Raw genomic sequence first — 12,065 nt, 5'->3', positions numbered from 1 at the left:
CGAGACTGTCTCCTCAGCTTCATTAGAAGATTTGAAAGAGAATGACTTCCTCACTTTATGATTCAGTGTTGTTTAATGTCCTGCTCTATTTTGTTAAGAATAGTTATTATTTGGGGGGGAGGTAATTAGGTTTATTTATTTATTTTAATTTTTTAAAAATGGATATACTAGGGGTTGAACCCAGGACCTTGTGCATGCTAAGCATGTGCTCTACCACTGAGCTATACTCCCCCACCTCCATCCTGTTCCGTTTTTTATCAGCTAAATCTACCATATAATGATACATGTTGGGAGGAATACTGACTTATTTCCGTAGTTCTCCTCAGCCTGACTTTCAGATCTTCTTGCATGATCTTTTCACCTTCATTGTGATGCCTCTGTTTTGGCTACTGAAACAGTCATTCCCTCGCTGTCTTTTCTTAAGCGCTTCTGTGTGAGGAAAGCTCGTGTTCATCTCCTCACACTGATATCCTGAACATGCCCAAGGTTCCCTTTGGAGCTGGTTGCTCTCTGTCTTTTGTATTCTGCACTACTAATAGCTAACGCTTACTTTGTGCCAGGCAGTGGCTAAGAGCTGCATCTTTTATCTCTTTGTCACCTCCCACCAGCCCTCTGAGGTAGGAACTATATTCACCAGTGTTGGACATATGAGGCGACTGAAGCACAGAGAGGGTAAATAATTTGCCGAGGTCACCCAGTGAGTGACTGGTGGAGCTAGCTTTCTTCCTTAATCCAAAGCCAATACTCTTGGCCACTACATTAATTATTCCTAGTGTTACAGAGGCTGCAGACTCAAATGCCTGCAGGAGTCAGGCAGGCAACATAACTGGGAGATGTTTATTTGCATCTTAAACAGAAAGAATTATCTGTTTACCCTGGGAATATTTGTCTGTTCTACTCCACTTTTCTTAAAGCATATAGTCCCACCAGTGTATCTTTCACTTCTACTGTTTTTTTTTAATGGCGGTACTGGGGATTGAACCCAGGACCTGGTGCATGCTAAGCATGTGCTCTACCACTGAGCCTTGCCCACCCCCCCTTCTACTTTTAGTAGAGATTTGAATTAATTTTTTTTTTTTTTTTTTTTTTACTTTTCTCTTAACTCTTTGTAAAAGTCCTCATAGCACAAGCTGCTGAGAACCAGCAACTGAGCATTTGGCTTTGATGTCAGAGAGCACAGGGAGGGCAGGGAGCATGGCGAACTGGAGAGCTCATGCTCTGCCTGAAAGGGGCTGCTCCTGCTCAGCACCCTCCAGTTACCACCCTGCAGGAATTTGGCCCAGTGTGGTTCAGATCTTTGTTTCCACCAGAAACTAGGAATCTGGGTTTTTTTTTTTTTTTTTTTGAAATGTCCTAATTTTTATATGTTGGCACCTAATCTAAGAAAACCAAAGCATCACGTGGGCCAAACAAAACGTTTGCAGGCCACATATAGCCGGATTTGCTCCCAGTTTTCAACCCCTGGGGTAGGATTTTGTTCATTCCTCTCTTGTGGTACTTAGAGTCTGTCAAATGTGAGTGTTTATGGGAATCTGTGTATCCCAGAAGTCTATAAACCCCTTAAAAGCAATGGCTGCGTCTTATTCATTTCCAAGGCCCATTCCAGAGCCTCGGCAAATCAGTGGTGGTTGTGATTATTTGCTGGACAGATGTATTTGTGGATGGATGAAGAGGTGAATGATGAATAAAGACTGGTTATTTGGTTTTTGGCCAATTACAGCTATTCTAATATTGGGACTGTAGGGGATCTGTAGACAAGCAGTCCTGCTGGCAGCTATATATGTGAACTGATAGCCCAGAATGAGATTAAAACAAAACAAAACAAAAAACTATAAAAATACAGAGTAGAACGCCGAAGTCCAGATGACAAAGAGGAATCCTCCACACCTGAACCAGCCTCCGTCTCCTGGTCTGCTCTTTTGCTTCCAGCCTAACCTTCAGGAATCTCCTTTTCATGGCCGTTGCTGTGATCCGTCACTCTACCTCTCACCAGCCTAGAGTGACTCCCAGTTACCTTCCACGTGACGTTGTGCACCTAACTAGGTGGTCCTGCTTACTCTGCCCCTTCACTCGCCCCCACCCTGCTTCCGCTTGCTAACATTTAAACGTACGCTTTTCAGTTCAGCTGCAAAACTTCATTTTCCTATCCAAAGGCCCTCCCAGATGCTCTCTTACTCTTCTCTGAACTCCCTCTTTTCTCCCCTAAAAGCCCTGCTCCAGGTTCATGCCTACCGTGCTACCTTATTTATCTAGCCCGCCTCGTTCCAGTCAGGCCAGCATCTGCTGTACCCCCCATTCACACCAGCTGCCATTTACTCGGTGCTTGCTGTGTCATCTTGTTTAATCCCTGCAATACCCCGTGAGGTTGGAATTGTTGCCCCATTTACAGAAGAAGAAACTGAGACTCAATGAGGTAACAGTTTGCCTAAGATTAAAAGCAAATAAGTGGAGGCTGGGTCAGATTTCACAAGGTTTGGAGAGGCATCTTGGGACTTCAGTTTACAGTGGAGTGGGCACTTGGTTGGTAGAGGACAGTTTGTAGGACTCGCCATCTGTATCTCTGCAGTGGACTCTGACAATGTGTCTTTTTCATAAAAGGTGGCAGATAGGGAGAGGGAGCCATCCTATGGCACAATAGACTGTCTGCAGACAGGTGAGCTCCCCAGCCCTGGGAGTGTCCCAGCCGAGGCTGGGTGGCCATCTGTAGGGAATTCCTGCCCTGGTGGGGGAGTTGGACTATATGAGAAGGTCTAGGGTCTTTCCCATTTCTGAGTTTCCATGGTCTCGTGATGTAATTAAAGCCCAAGTGGTTCAAGATAAAATCTTGTCAGTTTGTCAACTATATTCATTTTGTATCTAGGACAGTGCCCTGTGCTGTGGGTCCACAAATGTCTAAATTGGGGCCATTACCCTTAAATTGCATATGACTGTAATTAAGGGGACAAGACAGTATCTGAAACAGTGTAAAGCACAGAAGATTATATAATTCAGAGCTAAATTTCATGAATTGTGCAGATGGTAAGTACAGTGAGAGTTTAGATTGAGGTAAATTAGACGTGTGTTATACTTTAGAAGGACAAAGGTCAAGTTCAGAGAAAATGAATCTGAGAGGTAGATAGTTAAAGGCTTGGTTCAAATGAAACATTCAGAAATGGTTTTCTAATAATTCAGCCCAAGATGATCCCTATGAAGAAGAAACCACACAGGAATCACTTTGATGAGCTCAGATATGTACAAGGCAGGAAGGGAGCCACGTGATGGAGATGAGTGTAAAAGACCCCTCCCAAGCCTCAGGGCTCAGCGGAGCTCAGCCAGCAGGTCAGCTCTTCTGACCCCAGCTCCCCCTGCTTCTGCTGAGAGTGTGGGACGCACCAGGTACATTTCGCCCCAGGCTCCGAGAAAGAGAGCCCCAGAGCCAGGAAGGCCCGGATCTATTACCACATAACAGCAAGGAAGCTGAAGGACTCAGGGTCTGTGTTTGCTTGTCTCACGAGGGCTGTCCACTGGAGAGGGGTAACAGTTTCTCTGTTCCAGCTTCTCCATCAGCCAACTTGTGACAGCAAACAAATGGCTTGCCTCTGAACTTGAATTTCCTCATCGATAAAAATGGGCTAGGAGTGCCAGCCTGTCTGTGGCATTACGTTAGTGTAGGGTCACTTGAGATCATATAAGTTTACACTCTTCAACAACTCTTAACTCTTGAATGTATGTGAAGAATTATTTTTATTAAAGGAAGCGTCTAAGATCAACGGAGCCTGTATAAAAAACTCTGAATTCTACATGTAGTGTCTTGAGGAGATGATAATGCCTTTTTTCCTGCTGATAAAACATGGAGACTCTTACAAGTTATTTTGTCAACTGTGGCATATGCTAATAATAATGGTAAAGAAGGCCACAAAGCATAATGGTTAGAGCCTGGGCTTCAGAGTCACACTGTCTGGGTTTGAATTCTGGTTTCACCTCCGCTCAATAGCAGTTCATTCTCAGGCAACTTATTTAACTTGTCTGTACCTTAGTTTTCTCAGCTGCAAAATAGGTATATGGTTGTTGTGAAGATTAAGTGAGTTAACACATGTAAAGCATTTAAACTGTATTTACCACATACAGTAAATAAAAGTGCTTAATAGATGCTGGACACTGTTTTTAAAGTCTTAGGGTAGCAGAGATCTGTTATACTTGACAACAATTCAGGGGGGTGGAAGGCAGACTAGCACAGACTTAAGACAGACCTGAGTTAGAACTCTGGCCCTTTTACGTGCTGACTGTGTGATGTTGGGCAAGATGCTTGATGTCTCCGAGCCAGGGTATCCTCAACCACAAAACTGAGTAGTAATTCTGACCTCAAGGAATTGTGAGAATGAAATAAAATAGTGCCTTTGAAGAGTTCAGCATGGGCTGTCTCTGTCACAAATGCTCCAAATGCTGTTACCAGGGGTTTGTATTTTCAGATCACACACAGGCGTCAGGTGAATTTATCCCATGGTGAGTGTTTATGATAGGCCATTGGACAGAGCTGTCCAGCACATTCTTACCAGGGTCACCTGCGCTAATGAAACCCTCTGCCTGGGGCCTTGGAGAGTCTTTGTAATCTGGCTCCAGCCTGTTTTCTCTAGCTTTCTCTCTCCCTACTTCCCTGCACACAGTCGAATGTTTCAGTCAAATTAGATTATTTAGATATTCACTATTCCCATCTTCATGTCTTTGCTTATTGTTTTCTCTGCCTGAAATGCTGCACCTTCCCACTCTCCTGCGTGTCTCCGAGGCCCTGCCTGTTCCTTCCTTTATTGTTGTCTTCCTGAAGCTTTTTCTGATCCTCTCTGAATCAACACCATGCCTTCCTCCTTGGACTCCTACAGCATGTGCTTTAATGTATCTCCTAAAGCCTTTATTACAGTATTATTCTGTATTTCATCTAATCTAAGAGGCCACTGATTATAAAATATCATTATTTACATGCAATTAAGAAAGCAAAAAATGCAGCCAGTTAAACTGATTGTCATCATTTCTAAGACGCATCCCAACATCAGAAATGTTAAAATGTGAAAAACTGTGTGCTTTAGAGTTGATGCCATATGGTTCTTTGTGAGTGTGTCTGCGCCTTACCTTCCCACAGGAGGGTAATTTCCTTGAGGACAGGGAGGGACTGTGACTTACTCATCTTGTATCTGTTGGTTCCTAGCACCTAAGTGGCACTCAGAAAGTATCGGATTAATTGGAATTAATAACGATATTTTAGTAAATGATCAATTTTTCAGAGACGTGTGGATTTACCAGCCTTCACGCATTCTCTCAGCTTGTGTAGCCTTTATGGCATTAATAGAAGGGTCAGTGCCCTCGGCTGTTGACTCCTTGAGCCTTCTCTGGCGTCTGGCTTCTGGACAGGTGGAAACTGGGACATAACGCTCACTGCCGGGTAAATTGTGATTGGAGGTGTGGGGATGGAGTGGAATTTGCAACCAGATGCAGTTCTTAGCCGTTATCTTTTTCCCTCATACACAAGCAGTGTTTCATAATGGAAATAAAGTTTGCTTTCCTGGCCATTAGCAGACCGCATCACTTTGGTTCCTAATTGTCCTTTTGTCTTGTCTTTTCTCCTGTTTAGTATATATGACCTCGCATTTAAGCCTGATGGAACCCAACTGATTTTGGCTGCAGGAAACAGATTACTGGTAGGATTTTGTCTGAGTTTCCTTTTTAAGTGCTTTTTTTTTCCTCTCCCTCTTGTAAGTGCTCTGAAATTTGACCCCCCCTTTTTTTTAAGATGAAAAAGGCAAGGGCGGAAAAAGCAGTCATTACTTTTTAATAGGGAAGGAAATGGGCTATTTAAAACAGGTAAGTAAACTGTCTGTCAGATAGGAACCTGTGAACCATACCTCCTTTAGAGTCATTAATCTTTCCCTCTTTACTTAGAGACACACATGAAAGAGTTGAAAATAATTAATCAAAATGCCTTTGAAACTGAGCTGTTGTCAGTTCACATTTTGTCCCCCTGAAGAATTCAAGCGTCGGAACTGAAGGGGCTCCCTCCACGAGAAGCCAGATAACCTGACCCCGACTTTGAGGCACTGGCCTGCCTAAACAATACCATATGGATGCTCTCCTAGTTTTTATATTTTCGAAGAATATAAGCTCCCTCTGGAACCTATCCTAGTGTATAAAAGTAATTTTCAGGGAACCCTTTATGTTTGACCTGAAAACCTTTGTATGACCTCCCCTCCCTCCTGCGTGAGTCTGCTTCCTCCTGCTCTGTTGTCTCTAGATACACAGACAGCCTGACCTCCATTCTCTGTATGGCAACTGCGTAATCTTAAAGCCGTGGTTAAATTGTTCTGCAGACTTCTTCTCTCCAGGGTAAACAATCCAGATCCTTTTAGGTTTTCCCCATAGGTTATCTTCTCCAACACGAACCGCTTCAGGAGGGTTTTGCCTTTATTTCTCAGATGGTGTGTTTTTTGAATCTCCACATATTTATAGATGTTGCACAGCTATAAAATCCTAAATCCACACTGCAGCTGAGTGTCACAACACCCCCTCCGGCATGCAAACCCAGAGTTCAGGTCTGTGGCTTTCAAACTCTTGGTAGCAAATACAAAACGTCACTCTGTGATGTTGGTATTAGGAGCAGGGCTAGCACTGAGATTTAATGGTGGTGTAGCTACGATCTCTGTGCGGCTTTATCTGGGAGGCCTAGCTTGATTGGTCGTATATCCAAATTCACATAAGGGGAGTGAACTTTGTAGAGAAGTTCTGCGGAGTGAACTTTTGTTTCTTGAGCATTAATGGCATGTTCCTGGCCATGGAACGGACAGGATCAGGACCTCTACTTCTTGGGTTTCACAACTTTAAGTCACGTTCTTTCTGGTTTCTCAGTGCAGTTTTTACTTGATACACATATAGCATATTGACAGATGTTTTGTTATAAAAACAAAAATAGCAGCCGCAGCCCGCAAGAACCCTGGCGGATGGAGGCCATGTGGGTAATCTGTACTTTTGTCTCTTTGCCAGGTTTATGACACCTCTGATGGCACCTTACTTCAGCCGCTAAAGGGACACAAAGATACTGTGTACTGTGTGGCATACGCAAAGGATGGTAAGAGACCCCTTTGGATTTACAGGCTCTGTGTTGGCCTCTCTCTCCTTAGTCACACCTTAATCATTTTTTGTAAGCTGAAGTACAACTTGGGATTTCAGAAGATAAAGTCTCGTAGGCGTCAGTTCAATCATTCAATCCAACAAATATTTATTGAGGCCATCTGAGTGCCAGGCATTGTTCTAGATGCTTGAGGTACTTCAGAGAACAAACCAGACAAGATCTCTGCCTTCGTGGGGCTTATGTCTATGTGTACGGGGGCGGGGGAGCTGGAGATAGAGTATGAGGGAAGACATACAATAAACGTGGTAGTGTATGTGAACTAAACAGTACGCTGGAAGGTGATACATGTTAGGAAGAAAAAGTAGGGCAGATGAGGCGGATTGAGAGCACTGGCTGGGCCGGGGATGGGGTCCGGTATTGAATAGGGTTTGCTTGAAGGTGGGGAGGCAGTGAAATAATGACAGCGAGCATCTGGGAGAAGAGAGCGCATGGAGGGAAGAGCCACTGCAGGGGCCCTCGGGTGGGCGTGTGCCTTCCTGGGTCTGGGATAGAGAGAATGAGGGGAGCAGTAGGGGGTGAAGGGAGAGGGGTGGCAGGTGTGGGAGGGCCAGATGATGTCGGCTGTCGTAAGGACTGTGACTTTGATTCTCGCTGAAAGTGGGGAACCACTAAAGAGTGTTGAGCAGAGGAAAAATCTTTCTTTTCTTTTTTCCTTCCAGTTTTGTTGAGATATAATTGACATACAACACTGAATATTTTTTGAGGGGGAGGTAATTAGATTTTATTTATTTGTTTAATGGAGGTACTGGGGATTGAACCCAGGACCTTGTGCTTGCTAGGCACACACTCTACCACTGAACTATACCCGTCCTCCCCAGAGGAAAAATCTGACATGCTTTATATTTTAAAAGCATCCCTCCAGCTGCTCTACTGGGAATAGCCTGAGTTGGGGCAGAAAAACAAGTGAAAAAGCGTCATCCAGGTAAATTTTATAACACTGGTGATGGTGGCTCAGACCTCTTTAGGCACAGAGGAAGTGGTGAGTAGTGGTCAGATTCCAGATATAGTCTGAAGGTGGAGCCAGTAGGATTGCCTGATAGACTGGATGTGAAGAAAGGAGTCAGGGGTGACTCCAGAGCTTTTGACTTAAGGGACTGAAAGGATGGAGTTGCCCTCCCCTGAGGTATGGAGGGCTGCAGGCAGAGAAACTTAGAGTGGCAGATTAGGAGCTCAGTTTTGGACATGTTGAGTTGGAGGAAGGTCGAGGCTGTAGGAGAGAGGGCAGGGAACTGCAGGAACAGAGTTGCCGAGTGGGGAGAGGAAGTGGGATCCAGGGCAGAGACGGGCATGGTGGGAAGACAGAGAGCATCCTTGCAGGTGCTGCGGGGGCCGGCATGCGGTAGCAGGAGTCTAATGGGAGTTCTCTTCCGTTCTTTCAGTGAAATGAGGAGCGGAACATCTGAGAGTGAGGATAGGGAAGGAGGTGTCTGAGAGCTGGGGAGAAAGGAAAAAATGTAAATCACCACCTAGTTGAGTGGCTGAGTGAATGACCCTGGGAGGTGCCCAGAGACCCTACCTACACGGAGAGCCCACCCCAAGCTGATGATCATGAATTGAAAGTGAGATCAGTTGATGTGATTGTGTCTTTTTTGCCACCACTTTGAGCTACGCAGATGCAGGAGGTGGAGAGTTAGATTTAAGCAGAGTGGGGGGTTTGCCAGTACCTCTGAAGATGAAGTAAGAGGGCAAGGAGCAGAGGACGTATGCAAAAGAATGATGATATACATTGACCTTGAACTGTCAGCTGAGTAATAAGGGGTGAAGGGCAGTGGCGGGGAATTAGGAGTTACTGGAGCTAGGACACCAGGTGGGGTGAGAACGAGGAGAGGTGGTAGTCAGACAGTAGGTGCGTGAAACTGACCCTGAGAGTAAAAATGAATCCATGCTCCCTGCAGCGTGGGATCAGGGGGAAGAATGTGGGCTTTGCAATGAGACAGTTCCAAGTTCCAACCCCAAAAGCTCTGTGAGTTTGAGGTGGTGATTGACTCTCTGAGTCTCGATTTCCTCACGTGTCAGATGGATGTAGGGTTAGAGATGGTGTCCCGTGACGGCAGCCGAGAAGTCACAGAATCAGGGTGGTGCAGTGCTTGAGTGAACCTGGGAGATCATACAGGCTCCAGGTTTTTAACTTCTTTTAGGTGATTGACCTCTTTGAGAATCTGATGAAAGCTATAGACCCCTTTCTAGGAAAATGCACACACTTTACATATACACACAATTTCGTGCACACAGTTTTAGTCTGATCTAGCCCAGTTGCTTCATTTTAGACTTACATAGAGGCCTAGAGAAGTCACGTGACTTGCTGAGGTTATGCAGCAAGTTGGTGGCAAAGACAATGCTAATAATTCTTGCATGGTGGTCAGGTGTGCTCTGCCACAGCGGTTATGTTTTTTATGTGCACGTTTGAGTTCAAGTTTGGAGTAATATTGTGGGGAGAACTGTGGGGCCTCGGAGTTTCTAAGCCTAGGGCCTCTGGGCTGCAGCACCATCAAGGCCCCTGAGGAAGTCACGGTGAGACCTGCCATCAGTGGCATTTGTCAGAGTCCTGCCACACACATCATCTCATTTGATCTCACAGCAGCTTGGAGCAATTACAGGTGACAGTGTCAGAGCTGGGCCTGACCCAGGTCCCCTGACTACAGAGCCCTCATTCTTTCTAGTGTATCACGCTGCCCCTTCCTGACACGTAGTGGTGATGAAGTCTTTTGATTCCTCTGCACTGGTCTTCCCCTCTAGGGTCTGGAAATGAGGATGCACTCAATTACGGTTTTGTTTGTTTCTAATTCCTCCCTTAAGTTTATTAAGTATTTAAGGAGTAACCATGATACACAGGTGTGTAAGGACTACGTTTTTTTGCTCAAGAGAAGCAAACTAGATGCTGAGGAAATTGTAGTAATAATAATAGCTAATTTTTTTTAAGCATTGAATCCGTTCCAGGCACTGTCCTAAGTACTTTACTCTCATTTGATCTTCTAAAAATCCACGAGGTAAATACTGTTGTTGCCTCCATTTGTCAAATGAGGAAATGAAAGCCTAGAGATGGTCACGAGCTCACTCTGGGTCCTGCAGCCAGTGAGTGACGTCACTGGGAATTCCAGCCCAGGTCCAGCCCGGCACCCACACTCTTCAGCCCCTGCCAGTGTTGGGGAGGGAAGGCAGAGATAACAACAGATACAAGCAGCTTCCGTTTGTGTAGTATTTGCGGCAGCGTCACATGGCTCATCCTTGGAATTACTGTGTCAGCCTTCATGACAGGTGCTTAGTTGACCTTGACAGAGAGCCTCTGAGGAAGGTGTTATTACCCCGTTCTGTTTCAGATGAAGACATAGAGGCTCAGAGAACAGTTTTGCCCAAGAATAAAGTCTATGAATCCTGCGCAAGGTGTACAAGGGCTGGCCCGTGCTCACCTCTCAGTTGTCATCTCTACCTGGAGTAGGTGAAGGCTCCCTGCCATCTGCTGCCGGGATACCCTGCTCCACTTCTAAGCACTTGCAAACTTGTGACAATATATTTAATAAGCAATTACTTGATATATGTTGCCTCTTCCCAGTCCTTTCATAAAGCCCAAGGAGTGTGAAAATGAAGATCTCATCTGCACTCTTTTGCTGATAGCCTTTCTCTGAGATAAAGAGTAGGGTCTTGCTGTGGCTCGGAAGCCCCTAGAGAGCCTTCCTCACCCACCTCACCCCTTGCTCTTGGTGTTCCATGCTGCTGCCTCTCAGCCCCTTGGACGTGTAGGCATTGCCTGCCTCAGGGCCTTTGCACATCTGTTGGAGCCTTGTGGATGGGTCTATCTCTCTCTTTGCACCTGGCTAAGCTTTGCTCAACATTTAGGTCTCAATGAAAGATCCCATCCTCAGAAACTTCCATCACCGAAATTGGGTCCCCAGGCATTCTCTTTCATAGAGCTTTATTTTCCCCCACATTATATATTAGTTGGATCAATTTAACTTAATGCCTACTTGTCCCACCAGATGAAACTCTATGAAGGTAAGGATCATATATATTTTAATCACTACTTGATCCTAATACAGAACGTGATGCCTGGCAAGTGGTGGACCCTCAGTACATCTTTGTTGGTGCCAGACAAAGCAGGATATGAACCCAAAGTTCCTGACTCCAGCTCACCCAGTGCTGGCAAGAGGATGGAGTAGAGAAGCAATGACACTTACTAGGTTCTTCAGTGAACTAGTTTTCTAAGAAATACTCTCTGCAAAATGCTGACTTCAAGTAAATGTGAGAATTTTCTTTTTAAAAACACTTGTAGGCAAGCGCTTTGCTTCTGGATCAGCTGACAAGAGCGTTATTATCTGGACGTCCAAGTTGGAAGGCATTCTGAAGTACACGTGAGTAACTGGCTAGCTGAACCGCATTGTTAGTTTGACTCGTTTCTTACTGAGTGACTGTAGCAAAAGCGCCTTGGAGATGTGGGGAAGGACTTTTTTCTCTGTAACTGAACTTACAGTTAGGTTGTGGGGGTACGGGCTGGGTGCAGGGAGGTTAGGGCTTGAGTAAGTGAAGGCCAGCCCTGGGCTGGGTGTTCCCACGTAGCTCAGTTTAGTTCATCTGACACTGCAGATTCCCCCCACCCCGACCTGTCCCCTCCAGTGTTCCCCTCTCAGGGAAGGGCCTCGCATCCACCCATTGTCAACAGCCTGAGCCTTGGGGTCGGTGCGCGCCAGCTTCTCGCGGTGCAGAGGCTCTGCTCGTGCTGCCCCCCACGCCCTCCACCTGGCTTGCTCCTGCTCGCTCCGCAGGTTTCAGGTGCTGCTGCTCCATGAGGCCCGCTGCGGTCTCCTGTGTGGTGTTTCTCACAGCTGCAGGCTCACCTTTATCCTGGTGCAGGTCATTCCACGCAGGCAGACATTGCATCCGTTTGTCTGGCTCACCCTTGTGTCGCTGATGCCTACTG

The 12,065-nt window shown here is 45.8% G+C and overlaps 1 protein-coding gene across 5 annotated transcripts in view; it reads left to right on the top strand.

The window, feature by feature from the left end:
• Positions 1–12,065, top strand: part of IFT122 (intraflagellar transport 122) — a 63,450-nt gene that overhangs the window by 860 nt on the left and 50,525 nt on the right. For all 5 annotated transcript variants that reach the window (XM_074344293.1, XM_045515357.2, XM_074344294.1 and 2 more), the window contains exons 2-4: positions 5,603–5,669; positions 7,006–7,090; positions 11,421–11,499. In XM_074344293.1, the coding sequence (XP_074200394.1) occupies positions 5,603–5,669; positions 7,006–7,090; positions 11,421–11,499 (231 nt within the window). The remainder of the gene's footprint in view (positions 1–5,602; positions 5,670–7,005; positions 7,091–11,420; positions 11,500–12,065) is intronic.

This window comes from Camelus bactrianus, chromosome 17 (assembly GCF_048773025.1).
Source record: "Camelus bactrianus isolate YW-2024 breed Bactrian camel chromosome 17, ASM4877302v1, whole genome shotgun sequence".
Taxonomy (NCBI): domain Eukaryota; kingdom Metazoa; phylum Chordata; class Mammalia; order Artiodactyla; family Camelidae; genus Camelus; species Camelus bactrianus.
The sequence above is the reverse complement of the archived record's forward strand: the minus strand, read 5'-3'. Positions and strand labels throughout refer to the sequence as shown.